Source organism: Triticum dicoccoides, chromosome 1B (genome assembly GCF_002162155.2).
Source record: "Triticum dicoccoides isolate Atlit2015 ecotype Zavitan chromosome 1B, WEW_v2.0, whole genome shotgun sequence".
NCBI classification, from domain to species: Eukaryota; Viridiplantae; Streptophyta; class Magnoliopsida; order Poales; family Poaceae; genus Triticum; species Triticum dicoccoides.
The window spans coordinates 38,565,036-38,580,988 of NC_041381.1; the positions used below are offsets into that span (position 1 = coordinate 38,565,036).

Below are 15,953 nucleotides of genomic sequence, written 5' to 3' on the forward strand. Positions count from 1 at the left end.
GAAGAGACCCTGGCACGTGAACAGTAAAAATGTCATTAATTCAAAAAAAGTTCGCGAACAATGAATTTGGAAAAATATTTGTGACTTTAATAAAATGTTCGTGAACGATGAATTTGGAAAAAAATATTCGCGACTTTAAAAAAATATTCGTGAGTTTAAAAAAAGTTCGCGAACGATGAATTTGGAAAAAATATTCACGACTTTAAAAAAATGTTAGCGAACGATGAATTTGGGAAAAATATTCGCGAGTTTAAAGAAAGTTTGCGAACGATGAATTTGGAAAAAATATTCATGACTTTAAAAAAATGTTCGCGAACGATGAATTTGGAAAAAATATTCGTGACTTTAATAAAATGTTCGCAAACGATGAATTCGGAAAAAATATTTGCGACTTTAATAAAAAGTTCACTAACATTTTTTAAAGTCAGGAATTTTTGTGGTTCGCGAACATTTTTTCCATACCACGAACAATATTTGTGGTTCGCGAACATATTTTCAAATTTATTGTTTGTGAACTTTTTTAAAGTCGCGAATATTTTCCCATATTCGCGAACATTTTTTTGAATTAATGAACTTTTTTACTATTCACGCACCAGGGGTATCTTTGATGCCAAAGATTTTCAGATTTTTTTTGTTCATATTTTTTTATTTTTCGCACTGTTCACCATGCCAGCTGGCCATTTAGAGGGGGTTAGTGAGATTTTGGACCTGGATGACACACTTACTGTACTTCGAGGACCTAAATGACGATTTTCATAGTTCGAGGACCTATGTGACACCTCTGAAATAGTTTAAGGACCTACAGTGCACTTCACTCTATTACTACTTAACTTCAAGTGGAGTCAGTTGGTGCATTTTTTCTATGAGCAAACACATGCTTTCACATGGCGGCCTCCGCAAAGTTTCTCATATGATGAAGGAATGCTTTATGAATACTGAAATGGCTGACCAACAGCATCGAGGTGGGCGGAAAGTGAACACGCTCTTGTCCACTTGCACTGGATCTGAATCTGCACAACCCCACACCATTTCTCATCTGCATCGAGGTGGGCGGAAAGTTAAACTTGTGTTTCCTGTGGCTGTGTGTGTGTTTGTTCTTGTGAGCTGGGAGCTGGGAGCTGTGAGAGCAAAATGGCGGAGTTTGTAGTCAGGCCATTGGTATCCATGTTGACAAACAAGGCGTCCAGCTACCTGCTGGACCAGTACAAGGTGATGAATGGCTTGGAAGAGGAGCGCGAGACCCTGAAGCGCAAGCTTCTGGCGATCTTGGATGTCATCCAAGATGCGGAGGAGAAAGGAGCTTCCCGGCCTGGAGTGAGTGCTTGGCTCGGAGCGCTGAAGAAGGCAGCCTATGAGGCGAACGATGTCTTCGACGAATTCAAGTATGAGGCCCTCCGGCGTGACGCCAAGAAAAAGGGACACTACAAGAAGCTTGGCTTTGACATCGTAAGCCTCTTCCCTGCTCACAACCCCATTGCACTTCGTTACAGGATGGGCAAGAAGCTGTGTAAGATTATGCACAAAATTGAGAACCTTGTCAGAGAGATGAATGACTTTGGATTCAACCAAACTCAGCAAGCACCACCATCCAAGCAGTGGCGCAACACACATTCCATAATAATTGACTCTGAGAAGGGTATTGTCAGCAGGTCCAGAAACGAAGAGAAGAAGAAGGTCGTGGATATATTGATTGATCAAGCTGGCGACAGGGATCTCATCGTCCTTCCCATTGTTGGAATGGGTGGACTGGACAAGACCACGTTCGCTCAACTTGTCTACAATGATCCTGGAATCAATGAGCATTTCCAGCTCCAGAGGTGGTGTTGTGTGTCTGATGATTTTGACGTTGTTAAGATTGCAAGCAGCATCTGTGAGACCAATGAGATCAATCGTGAGAAGGCATTGCGGAACCTTCAGAAAGAAGTAACTGGAAAAAGGTACCTTATTGTGTTGGATGATGTATGGAATGAAGATGCTGATAAGTGGGAAAAACTCAAGACCTGCCTCAAGCATGGTGCCAAGGGGAGCGCAATACTGACGACCACTCGCAAAACACAAGTGGCTCAAATTATGAAGACATGTATTGATGATAGCCATAATCTTGGAAAACTAGATAAAGTATTTCTTAAGGAAATATTTGAAAATAGAGCATTCCGTTTGCAAAAGCCAAAGGCTGTTGAGCTAAGCGATGTGGTTGATAAGATTATGGACAGATGTGGAGGCTCTCCTTTAGCTGCCAAAGCCTTTGGATCTATGTTGAGTAACAAGACTAGCATGAAAGAATGGACAGACATACTAGCCAGAAGCAACACTTGCAATGAGGGCACAGAAACTTTTCTTGTACTCAAGCTCAGCTATGATGACTTGCCATCACACTTGAAACAATGCTTTGCCTTTTGTGTTGTATTTCCCAAAGATTATGAGATTGATGTTGAAACATTAATTCAGCTATGGATGGCACATGATTTCATACCATTGAAAGAAGGTGAAAATCTTGAGAAGGTTGGTAGAGAAATTTTTGTTGAGTTAACTTGGAGGTCATTCTTTCAAGATGTCAAGCGAATCCCTCGAAGAGAATGGGAGGGGGAGCTCCGTCCTAGAACAATATGCAAGATACATGATCTTATGCATGACATTGCCTTGTCTGTTATGGGCAAAGATTGTCTTACTATAGTTGATAGGCCTAATGAAAAGGAGTTAGTGTCCACTGGTCCTGCACGCTACTTGTTCTCATCATATGTGTATATCGGAACTCTGTTGGATGATTATCTGAAGAAACACTCTCCCGGTCTCCAGACACTGTTGTATCCGGATCGCTTGACCTATGGCTCAGCACCACACTTGTCGAAGTACAATCATCTGCGAGCATTGCAACTCTTTGAATTGCCAAAACTTCCACTTCAACCAAGGCACTTACAGCACCTAAGGTATCTTGATCTCTCAACGAATATGTCAATTGAAGAGCTTCCCAAGGAAATAAGCATACTGTATAATCTACAGACTCTTAAGCTTTGTAAATGCATAAGGCTTGGTCGACTGCCAGAGGATATGAAGTGTATGGAAAATCTCCGCCACCTCTATACAAATGGATGCTCATCATTGAAGTGCATGCCTCCAGGCCTCGGGCAACTCACTTCTCTACAGACTCTAACATATTTTGTGGTGAGCTCTAATCCTGGTTGCAGTATTATTAGAGAACTACAGGACTTAAATCTTGGTGGTGATTTAGAGTTATCTCATCTTCAGTTTGCAACTGAAGTAGATGCTCAAGCATGCAGCCTTGGAAATAAAGAGAAACTTACACATTTATCTCTTAAATGGGGTGATGACAGCAGTGATGAATTGGGCCACCACAGGAATGTGCTTGATGCTCTTAAACCTCATGCTGCCCTGGAGTTTCTAAGAATACGCTCCTATAGAGGTACTGGCTTCCCGGCATGGGTGGTAAGTATTAATTTTCTGCAGCATTTGACCGAGCTCAAGCTAGATGGTTGTACAAGGTGTGAGGAATTTCCCCAATTTGGTCAATTTAAGTCCCTTGAAGTTCTTGTTTTGAAAAGGTTGAACAAACTTCAAAGCCTATGCAATCATAGTTCATCTGCAATATTTCCAGCATTAAAAGATCTCAGATTAAAAAAATTGGAGATTTTTGAGAGATGGGTGGCAACAGAAGGAGAAGAGTTAGCATTTCCTCAGCTTGAAAATGTTAAAATTAAGGACTGCCCAAAGCTAGCAATTCTGCCTGAAGCACCAAAACTCAAGTTTATAACTCTAAAAGAAGAAAAGGCACAGCTATCCTTATCAATATTGAAGGCCAGGTATATGTCTTGCTTGTCTAGGGTTGGCCTATCCGTCAGTGATGATACAGAAGCAGCACCAATAACAGAGCTTGATCAGGATTGTGAAGTATCTCTTTCGAACCTGCTGTTGGATGGTTGCAACTTTTTGTTCTGCTCAACTCCATTGCAGCCAACTGTTGGGGTCTGGAAATGGTTTGGTCAGCTTGTGCATTTGACTCTCAAATCTTGTGATGTGCTCATCTCCTGGCCTGAAGAAGAGTTCCGTTGCTTGGTGTCATTGAATAGTTTATCCATTAATTCCTGCAGCAAGCTAGTAGGCCGCACCCAGGGGAAAGGATGCCGTACTCAAGTAAGGGATCAACTCGTGCCAAATCTTAAAGAACTAACAATAGATCATTGTGGAAGTTTGACAGAGCTTTTCGTTCTCCCTCCATCTCTCACAAGTATTGATATGCTGGATTGCAATAGTCTTGAGTCCATACTGGGGCAGGATGATACAGAGTTGGAGAGTATACTACACTTTGATGCAGCATCATCATCGGAACACTTCAATGACCTCACGTCCACATGTTTGCTAGAGCATTCACCTTCACCCAGGATTAATCCTTTGCAATGTCTTGATTTTTTGCGTATAATTAGTTGTAAGAACCTTCGTTTCATGCCAACGCAGTTAGATGCACTCCAATTTTTGGATATTGATGATTGCAATGGGCTGGAGTCGCTGGATTCTTTGGGAGACATGCTGTTACTGGAAACTCTATACCTTATAAGATGCAAACATCTGGCATCTGTACCAGGAAGTCTTGGGAGTTACTCGGCACTTACGAAGCTCTGCATTCAATACTGCCCAGCTTTAAATATGAAGCCACTTTATGGACATCTCCAACAACGGCTTGATAGCCTTGAAATGAAGGATCTATCTAATGCTGGTTCAAGCTGTCCTAGTGAAGGTACCTTTCAATTTCATTTACCCCATTTTGTATCTCTTTTTCCATCTGTATAGTTTACAGATGTACATCTTGCAGCCTGTAGTTTCAAGTTTATCCAACTCTCCTCGTATTTTCACATTTGGAAACACATTTGTTATGTCTGTTTTTTTATTTGTCTTTGCAATTCAATGTCAAAAAAGCTTTTCAATAGAGTTTTCTTATGTCTCGAGTAAGGAGATGGGAGGTTTGCTTTCAGAACGATGATAACCACTAACTTGGATCCAATAAACTCGCGTCACACCTAAACCATCACATACATTTTCTATATCCCATTTTCAGTGGTGATTGTATTTATGTACAAAAATATCAGTACAGTTTTACAGTAATATTGTTCACATATGTGAATGTAACTATATTTTCTATAACTTGGTAAGGGCTAATACACAATGGAAGTAATGTAGTGACATATCATTTGTTTGTATAGTTCCGTAAGTTTGACTTGGATTGACCTCATGTGTGGCCGATCTGTATTTTCTATAATTTTGATAAAGGTTAATACACTATGGAAGTATGCTGTCTTGTGTAGTGACCGTACACACTTTATTCTTTTATGTCTATATCCCACTACTATTTATTTGTATAGCTCTGTAAGTTTTGACTTGCTCTTAATGTTCATAAAGATATTCTAACTTTGTTTTCCATGTACAGGGCCTAAACTATGGGAACCAAAGTCCTGGAAATATATGGTTCCTTCACTGCGCAAGCACAAGCACTGAATAAAGATGAGAAGATATCATGTACGTTTCTGGATTTTTTTTTTGGCATCTTTGATTCTGAAAGTTTGTAGGCTAAAAGATCAGTTTTGGTATGTTCACCATTCTTGGGCTGAATGTGTGTAATTGTTAGAATAAATCCGAGGCATACCGTCGATCATCCGAGGACCAAGCAATCACAGGAGCACGACACCGAGATTTGTTAACGAGGTTCACCGATATGGCTACATCTCCGGGGCCTGACTATAGGGCGCTCCTCCCCATGAAACCGCTACAATACCGCACCCGGTCGTCCTGGACACCGACACATGCCGCCGGCTTCCCCTGCGTTCCGGTGCTATTATGTTGGCATAGGTTACGTCGTGTGTCTAGCCCCGCTATATATAAGAGGCCTAGGATACAAGTGTCCTACTTGGACACGACTCCGTATCCTATCTAAACATGATACAACTACAAGTCCAACTGCAACCTACCTTGTACACTATATTCGACACAACTCTAACAAACTCCACCTTGGCGAATATTCACCACCTTGAGTTCGTCAATGCGTCAAACTTCCATGTACATTGGACTTGAGCTTATCCCATGAGCACCGCTGCTACTCCAAAGACTCCATGTGACTCCACCTGCAACTTGTAGTCCCTTCTTTTCTTGACCACAGTCAACACTCGAGCAAAATTAAGTTTCTTGTTACTCTAATTTGCGCTTCCAACTTTCAGAGTATCAGTCCAACGCCATCACACACCGATCACTGACCTGCGTGAAGGTGAACAACTCACATATTGGGTGTTACACATAAGAGTTACCTGAACTCAACATCACCGCTCCTTTCTTGACTGCTTGTCTGAAACTTGAAGGAATTTCACCATTGCTTGTAGTCATCCTGAGTCAAATTCGCAGTTGTCTCTCCACAAGTATGACCACCAGAGCCCTGGCCCGTCTCCATGTCCCGTGCATACTGCACGCCTCGCCGCTATTGCCGCGTCGAGCCTCTGCTGTCCCGGTCGAGTCTCAAGGGTCCCGAACCCACACCACTTAACCCCCACCGCAGAGTACCACCGATCACCACCGACCGATGACGAGTTTCACGCTTCCATCAGACCACTGGGCTCCAGTTCGAACTGCGTGTTACTCGCTTTTTTCCGTTGCTGAATAGGCTTCGATTTTCTGGATCCTTACACCGTAGCCCCTCAATCCAGCTCCATCTTCAACATGACTCCATGGTAGATGATCAGTCCACCCACGCGCCTCATCGACTTCAAGCTTCGTGTATACACCATCTTGAATCAATCCCGCGTCATAGTCTTGTCGAAGCCACACAAGCCCTCGGGGCCTGCGCCACGTGTTTCCACGCCTGGAAGTCGGTCACCATCAGCATCACGCTCCTATATCGTCCTCGCCGATCCCACCACCGTCTTCTGTACCAACCGACTCGCGTCGATCCGTCAGACTGTCCAGTCCGACCCAGCCGAACATATCCGACTGCAATCATGCTCCACCCTGCATCACAACTGCATGCACATCTATGCATGTCTTGGACACCCTGTGTTTGCATGATCCTGCTCAGCATGCTCCGGACTCCTCGAATCCTCAAGTGCAACTGCCATCCATACACAAACTGTGTACCAAACAAAAGGAGACCAAAAATAAAGTCTCATGTAGCCTTCCTGTATGCACGTACCAGGGGAGACCAATGACGCTAGTCAAACTCCACTCCACATACAATCACACGTAGCTTATGGACTTATCTTTCTTTCCTTTCTAAGTAGCAATCACGGTCTGATTCTTGGTCCTTGCGCCAATAGTTTTTGTCCAAACAAATCTCGTATACGTTGCCCCGATTGCTCCTCCGATGGCTGGTTCACACGTCCCTGCTTGCGCCGCCACAACAGCCCAACGCCCGCACCCATGGGCCGCTGTCTCCTGCGATCCACAGCCGTTTAGCCAGCCCCACGCCTGGGCCTTGACCGTTGCTGCTGACTGTGCTCGTGCGAAGCTGCACGTGCACGGTTCCAACACCAATCTGATCTCGACGAGTCTTCGTCCAGAACGCCCGCGCCGCTAGCTTCGACTGCTACGCCATCTTCCGTCGCTGCTTCCGGTGCAAATCACATAATCGCGATCATCAGCACCACCAACGAAATCAACCAGCCAACGAGCTATCCTCTTAATCAACCTTCCACGACCTCCGAACAACCTAGCTCATGATACCACTTGTTAGAATAAATCCGAAGCATACCGTCGATCATCGGAGGACCAAGCAATCACAGGAGCACGACACCGAGATTTGTTAACGAGGTTCACCGATATGGCTACATCCCCGGGGCCTGACTATGGGCGCTCCTCCCCATGAAACCGCTACAATACTGCACCCGGTCGCCCTGGACACCGGCACATGCCGCCGGCTTCCCCTGCGTTCCGGTGCTATTATGTTGGCATAGGTTACGTCGTGTGTCTAGCACCGCTATATATAAGAGGCCTAGGATACAAGTGTCCTACTTGGACACGACTCCGTATCCTATCTAAACATGATACAACTACAAGTCCAACTGCAACCTACCTTGTACACTATATTCGACACAACTCTAACAGTAATATCCTTGCAGGGTCGCTCCTGTGCATACAAGTGATGAACACAATTGGTAACTACCCTATTCAAGGGAGTGGAGTTCTTTTATTTGCCTGCTCCGTAAGCTCTGATGAAAATAAGCCGCTCGAAGGCCTGAAGCATGGAGAAAATGAACTCCAACTTGCAGAACTTCAAATTGCTCGTGCTGAATCGTATTTACTTTATGCAGAACAAACAGGCATGTCCTTGAGCAAATCGTCTCTGAAGCATGGAGTCGCGAGCCTTTAGTTTTCCTTGTGCACTTACAGTCCACTGTAATACGGTGTGCTATTTCACATCTTTTTCATAATCTTTAGAGCAGAGTTAGTTCAGAGTTAGAGACAGCTGCTTAGTTGTCAGTGTGTTTATGGCTGCTTCAGAGAGCTGATTGTGTGCGTGCGCGCGTGTTAGTCGATGCTTGCCAATTCGCCATGTACACACCACAAAGCTGCCAGCCTACAGCGCCGTGGATGGCAGGACAGATATTTCTGCGGCCTCTGCATCACCTCACCTGTTCTTGTGCCGCCCGATCGAACGGTTGCAGCAAATTGGAGCAAGCGTTCTTGCACCCTGAAGCTAGCGAACTGGGAATCGGCCTAGGCTGTAGAGCGCATCATCCAAAATGCGCAACCGGGGACATCTACCAAGGCACTCAAATCCATCATCATCCTGATCACCTGGGAGATTTGGCAAGAGCGGAACTGCTGCACTTTCAGATGCAAGACAGCCTCGGCAGCAGAGATCATCAGAAAAGTTCGCCAGAATTTGGAGCTTTGGAGCCTTGCTGGCCCAAACTGTTTAGAGCCTCGACGTGAGATTATCCACTTAGATTTGAGGCCTCTCAGGCCCCTTTGTAACTCTTCTTCTTTCGCCCACCCGATCACTTGATCAACTCTGTTTGCGCTCTTTTTTGTTAAATCAATGATGCCAGCACAATGCCGGATCTTTCAAAAAAAAAAAACGAAAAAAAAAGAAGCTGCCAGCCTGCCACCAAACTTACAACATCTCAAATAGCAGTGCCTTGGAGGATTATAGAGTAGAATGCAGGTGCGAGCTTCCACCATTTTGCTCTGCGGCAAACTAAAGCCGATCTCCTGAAAGAAATGATGTAGACAACCATGGTAGTAAGTTCGCTTTGCTTCTTCTTCCGCTCAAACTGAACAGGCACACATGTCCCAAAACAGAACAGAACCGAACAAAGGAGAACAGCCCCATAACGCGGGCTGTTTGTCACCGTGCACAAACCTGCTTCCGTCCATTTTACCACCGTCCGCCGCTTGCCATCCCTAGCTTTCGCCACTGACCAGAGAATCACAGATAGAGTTAGCGCTTTTAGCACTCCGACAATAATCAGCTTCTCCATGGATTATAGTGGGGAAGAACATGTATGACTGCAATGCAGGGATTCCAGAGAAGATTTGCCACAAATTCAGGAAACAACCAATTCTCTTATTTTACAAAGCCGTCCATAATCCTTCTTTCATAGACATGGTAGTAACTAAGTACAGTAGTAACTAGGAACCATCTATCTGATTTTATGATTTTGTCCATTCCCCCGAAGTCCATAAGACCCAATAACGAACATACTCCTCGACGGCGAGTTCTTTTGCTGTGGCGGCGGGGAGGCCTCCAGAGTCGCACGATGAGACCGGGAAGGCTAACTAGCACCAGCTATCGTATTCTCGGATGGGATCTTGAACGCTTGCTTGGCTGGGGCACCTATGCACTGTGATTAGCCTTCTGGAGCTTTTGACGCTGAGCACCTTCATGTGCATTTAGATATTGGGTAGCGGCATGGATGCCAATTTTCGAAAACAATAGCACAACCTCGTCCTTTTTGTTGCCTGTCAAGGAGAAGCTCCGCTCACCATCTGAAAGTGGGTCTCATCGCTTGTTTGATATGGCAAAGTGCTGCCAGCCCGCCGCAGAGACAAACTCCATCGTCCCATAGGAGATTGGTCTGCCGTCACAAGGAACCAAGCCTTGAATCGATCATTGGCCTCCAACTAAAATTTCCGATGTATCCCATTTCTAACATATGTCCCCATTCAACTCCATGTGCCACTAATTGCGTTGGCAATTTTCTCTCACTCTATGGACTTTGTCCATTTGTGTGCGTTGTTGGCTCGCACATAGTCCTGGCCATTTCAGGCCTGGCCCTGTCGGCCCACCCAGGCCCGGCCCTAAAATCCAGGGCCTAGGCCCGATGGGCTTGCCAATGGGCCGGGCTTGGGCCTGAGTTTTGAGCCCACCAGTAGGGCCTGGACGGGCTTGGGCTTGGTATTGCTTCTCCTACATTAGGAAACTAGTTATTTCTAGACATGATGTATGTTGGAGTTCATTGCTCCACCAAACTTCACGTGCTTAGCTTTGAATTTTTCTCCCTTCAAGTGCAGCCACAGCTGTCGATGATCTAACATGCCTTTTTTTAGAACATAAATTGCTTTCTTCAGATAAGAATGATGCACTGCAATTTTTCATAACAGACTTGAAGGACAAAAAAAAACTAACACCAAAGAGTTTTTTTCGAAACGGCTAACACCGAAGAGTTGTCATTGAGGAGAACCACCCACAGTAAGATACGAGTTTTCACGAGGAAAGCAGAGGAACAAATCTGAGAGATTAGGAACAAGTCTAAGAGAGAGATGGACAGTTTCTTCAGGATCTGGTCATCATCAACCCTTCGCGTGAGGCTGCTCTCTTGTCCTTGTGCTCAGTGTGTCCAAGCAGGACCACAAAGTGGTGTGCCTTGTCGAACAGGGCTGGGGTTGGTCGTACCATAGCCATGGCTGGACTGCGTCTCATCTTCAGTTAACTGGAAACTTCAACTACAGTTTCAGTTTCAGATGGAGGGGAAGAGACGTACGTAGGTAAGCACAACCTCTCTCCCCGAAGGTGGCGGAGCTGCGCCGCCCCTGGGGAGTCCCCGTCCACACCGCCCTCAGCCCTCCCCCTCCATCGCCTCCCACTACAGTCGCCGTCGCTTAGGACGCCGCGGGGCGAAGCCCCTGTGGTGAGGCGGCGGTGGCGGCGCAGTCCTCGGCCGACGGTAACGCGTGGGGGCAGCGGCGTCCATCTCCCTCCTCCTCCAACGGCAGTGCGCAGCGGGTTGGCGGTGGCCAGGAGATGTCCGGCGGCTGTTTGGCAAATGAAATTTTGGCTGCGATGAGATCTGATCTGGGCCCGAGGGGTTTAGATCGAGATCCACTACGCCTGCGCCTCGCCTTGACAACGGCAAGAGGAGATCCCCCCTGGGTAATCTTCGCGGCACGAGGACGCCCGGTTCTCTTGGCCCGGGCATGATGGTGGTGGCTGCCTTCTCCACCGAAGGCGGTTGGCCAGGCTGGTAGTGACGGATCTTGGATCCTATTATTAGCACCGGCGGCGAGTTTGGGAGACATTGTCGTCGGTGAAATCCGAGCCGACTCCGGTCATGGCGGGCGATGGCGGCATCTACGTCGTTACCTTGATGAAAGCATCGTCAAGCAACTATCGTCAACCTGCTCGTACCGCTCCGGGAGAAATCCTAAGATCACCAGATCGGACGATGGCGGTGCTGCGGTGTCGTGTTCCCTATTGGGGGCATCGTTTGTGGAGCGGCGCTGGATGAAAGAGGCGTAAGGTGGTGTGGCGTGCCTTCTCTCACGTTGACGACGGCGTGTCTCGGCGGCATGGAACAGCAGGGTCTCGCCGGTAGGCATGTGAGGATGGATGAGCGCAGGATGGTGTTATTGTCTGTCATCATGGTGGCATCAATGACAGCTAGACTGGGCAAGGTAGATGCAGTAGTACATCACTGAAGATGGATTGGTGGCAGGTGGCTGCGGCGGCCTCATACCCGGCAGGCGTCCTGGTTGGGACTTCAGGTCATAGATGTTAGGTTTGGCTGCGAGGTCTGTTTGATATTATGCCCGGACTATCAGCATCCCTACATCAACTGGATAGGAGTAGCGACAGATGCAGAGGGCGGGGGTCCTCCTCCTCTAATAAAAAATCACCAGTAACTGGGATCGTAACACAGAGTCTCCGCCGCGGTTGCAGGTAGGACGAACATCTCCTCGTCCTTGACTCGGCCTGCATAAAATCTTTTGGTAGTGGCCGCCCCCCCTCTCTCACCAGTTGCATGGTCGCCGCGGCATCATTCGTGTGGAAATCGCTTGAGGAGATCCGGTGATACGTACATACTACTATGCAACGAGTATTTCGCGTGTAGGAGTACCAAATATAGAAAAAAATACTAGAAAACATAGTACTGTTATGAGTGATATGTTTTACTTTACACATTTGTATCCCATACTTTGTACATCAGCGCCTTCTTTGCTGTTGCTATCAGCGAAGGTCATGGATGCAGCAAATTGAACACCGTAGTGTTCTCCACCTCATATTTCCTATGTATCCCATTTCTAACAGATGCCCCCGTCCGACTGCCTGTGACACTCATTGGATCACCAATTTTCACTCACTCCATCGACATTCTGATGTACGGTTGTTGACTCGCACAAACATGTTGTAGTTTCGAACATTGCTTCTGCTGTATGTTAAAACTAGTTATTTATAGACTGGATGTAAGTGTAGAGTTCATTACTTCACCAAACTTCATGTGCATGCCTTCTATTTCCTCAAGTTCACCACACTTCATGTGCCTGACTTTTTATTTCCCTCCAAGTGTGGCCATAACAACAGAATAAAAATCTACAACTAACAACTAACAACTCTTCTCACATTGATATAACTAAAAGGATCTTCTCTCAATAAACTTACAAGAGAAAGACCACGTGTTTGCATCAATATCCTCAATTGGAAGGCCTGGGCCCCATCCGTGAGGAGTCCAAACGTCTTCCCTTGCAACCCGTTCGAATCCGCTTTATCTCACACTTGGTTAGATTTCACTTCACCTCCTTCATCTATATTATAGTTCGCCGATGTAATGGTCCATAAACTAATATATGTGATGGGGCGTCTGAATTAAATAGAGAAAGTACCTATGTGTATTTGACAACCATTTTCCCAAAAGGTCAACCTACTAGATTTCACGGACAACCTTGAAGGTCAAGAGACACTTCATGATGTCTCCACTCCCTTTAGCCCAATCAATACTATACAAAACTACTATTGATGTCTCGTCGAGGATCTTAGTAGTGTTCCTACACGCACATTTGTTTTTAGGGAACCTTGTCAAAAGGGCATGATGCTCCTGCGATTTCATAAAGAAGAAGAGAGTTGGCCTGGTTTATAAGGAAAACTAGACCAAAAAACACACAATTGCTTGACTTATTAAGGGACGAACAAACGAAAACCCAAAATGCAATAACAAAAAAGAGAAAAGAATAAGGAAAAAAAAGCTACAGTCAGGCAGCTTGACCTCCACCGCCTTCCTCCTCACCCGCTACCCCTAGATATGAAAGTGGGATTTTTACACCCGCAGGTTCTGTCTTAACGAGCTGACCAGCGATTGAACATCAGACTTGTTCATAGCGTTGTTCTCCAACACAAGTTTCCAATGTATCCCATTTCACACAGATGTCCCCATCCAACTTCCTGCGGCACTCATTGTATCGCCAAGTTTTGCTCGTTCCATCAAAATTGCCCATGTTGTACGTTGTTGACCCGCACACATGTGTTGTAGTTTCAAGCATTGCTTCTGTTACATGATAAAACTAGTTATTTATAGAATTGAGTAAGTGTAGTGTTCACGTTTTAAAAAGAAAGATGTGGAGCTTCGAGAAAAAACTCTACCTTGGCTTGTTCATGTCACACGGTCTGGCCGCTACAGTACATCTTTGAGCTGACCCTCTCCTTAGTTCATTTAGCATTCTGCGGTGTATAACAGTCACCAAGGCGCTGTCAGGTCGAGTGGCTAGCCAAAGTCATCCAGAAGCCAGTGGTGGCGAGTTCAATCCCCCACGATGGCGCTCTAATTTTACCTACACCGCGTTTGTTCGCTCGCTGCAGTGCTGCGAATGGGCCGGCCCACTCGGTGGCGCCCCTTTGCGATATGGCGGCAATTTGCCGCAAAATACGATACATAGGACCTCTCCCGTATAGGGACTAAGTATAGTAGTAACTAGGAACCATATATCCGATTTTATGATTTTATACATCCCCCAAAGTCCATAAGGCCCAATAACCAACATAATTCATTCAAGAAAAACCTTAGTAATTAATTTATTCAGCAGAATGCGAATGGGCCGGCCCACTCGGTGGCGCCCCTTTGCGATATGGCGGCAATTTGCCGCCAAATGCGATACATAGGACCTCTCCCGTATAGGGACTAAGTATAGTAGTAACTAGGAACCATATATCCGATTTTATGATTTTATACATCCCCCAAAGTCCATAAGGCCCAATAACCAACATAATTCATTCAAGAAAAACCTTAGTAATTAATTTATTCAGCACAATGAGAAGAACATGTACAACTGGAAGGAATTTCAGTGAAATCTTCCAACAACTTCCTGAAATAGCCGAACTCCTTATGTATATAAATAAAATAAAAGTTGTCCGCGTTCCATACAGAGCCCTTTCGGGATTCCAGTTTTTCTTCTACGTACCACTTGTCCCAATCTAAACGTTCAGAGAGAAGAATATCTCGTTGATTAAGCTTGATTCGTAAAATAAGCTTGATTGAGATCAGCATATCGTTACTATGTTTTTTTGTAGAACAGATCGTTACTAAGGTTTTTTTTTTGAGAGAGAATGTTACGTAATTTATTAATTATAAGCAGCAAATGGGATTTCATTTAATTTGAGCACCGGTGGTCTCCTCTAGCATCCACGACGAGTTCTTTTGCTGTGGCGGTGTGGAGGCCTCCAAAGTCGGGACGGCTATTTTTTCGACAAGGGGCTTTGCCCCGGCCTCTGCATCATGACAATGCATACGGCCAGATTATTGATAATCAAAAGGTTCAACAAAAGTGTACAAGTCTCAAAAAAAGGAAAAGAAGGCTCAAAAAGAGCAAGAAAGGAAAAACAGGATAGCCACAACCGGCAGGCAAAACATAAGATAGGAAACTAAACACATATCCTAGTACATGACCGCCATCCAAACCGGTTGAAAGTATCCCGCGCTACCGTCTCCCATTGGATAGATCCAGTAACCAAATGCTCCCTGGCCTCCGTCGGAGTGAGTAGCGACCACATATGGATCAGTGTAGTGGCCCGGAAAATAACCTGCAAGAAATGAATATTTGTTTATCTGTTAAAAACCAAGTCGTTTCTGGTTCCGAACTGGCCATAATAAAGCACATACTCCTACATGGATATGTCTCGCTGTTTGTGCATTAATTCCATCTATAGCCACGTCCCAAATATCGTGTTCATAGTATGCGGAGGAGTAATATTAAAAGCTATGTTGACCGACCGCCACAATTTTTTTGTCAATGGGCAGTCAAGAAAGAGGTGTTTGATGGATTCATCACTATCACAGAAACTACATCTTTTAGATCCTGTCCAGTTGCATTTTGCCAAATCGTCCTTAGTTAGAATGACTTGTTTGTGGACAAACCACATAAACACTTTGATTTTTAAAGGCACTTTGAATTTCCAAACATGTTTCGAATGAGGAATAGTGCTAGCGTTGATAACATCCAAATACATGGATTTAACTGAAAACTCACCATTCTTAGTTAGTTTCCAGCGCAACTGATCGGGCTATTGAGAATGTGGACTTCCATCAACCTTCTCACAAGACGGAGCTAAGCTTCCCAACAGTTTCCCGCTAACGTCCTCCTGAATTGAATATTAAGAGGATTGGACTGTAATACTGTTGCAACATAAGTGTCTCCTCGCTGAACAATATTATAGAGAGAGGGATATTGGAGTGCAAGGGGCGTCTCCCCTAGCC

At 45.3% G+C, this 15,953-nt stretch overlaps 1 protein-coding gene across 1 annotated transcript; it reads left to right on the top strand.

Annotated features, from left to right (window-relative positions):
* Nucleotides 1–1,131: 1,131 nt before the first annotated feature.
* Nucleotides 1,132–8,968, top strand: LOC119300576 (putative disease resistance protein RGA4). The gene is made up of 3 exons (XM_037577498.1): nt 1,132–4,750; nt 5,438–5,526; nt 8,109–8,968. The coding sequence occupies exons 1-2, from the start codon at nt 1,132–1,134 to the stop codon at nt 5,503–5,505; spliced, it is 3,687 nt and encodes a 1,228-aa protein (XP_037433395.1). The 3' UTR covers nt 5,506–5,526; nt 8,109–8,968.
* Nucleotides 8,969–15,953: the final 6,985 nt, after the last annotated feature.

What these genes read in the sequence shown, in the direction of transcription:
- LOC119300576 (XM_037577498.1), top strand. Translation starts at nt 1,132, where the DNA reads ATGGCGGAGTTTGTAGTCAGGCCATTGGTATCCATGTTGACAAACAAG. An exon ending in TTCAAGCTGTCCTAGTGAAG is followed by an intron (nt 4,751 to 5,437) that starts GTACCTTTCAAT and finishes TTCCATGTACAG; the next exon opens with GGCCTAAACTATGGGAACCA.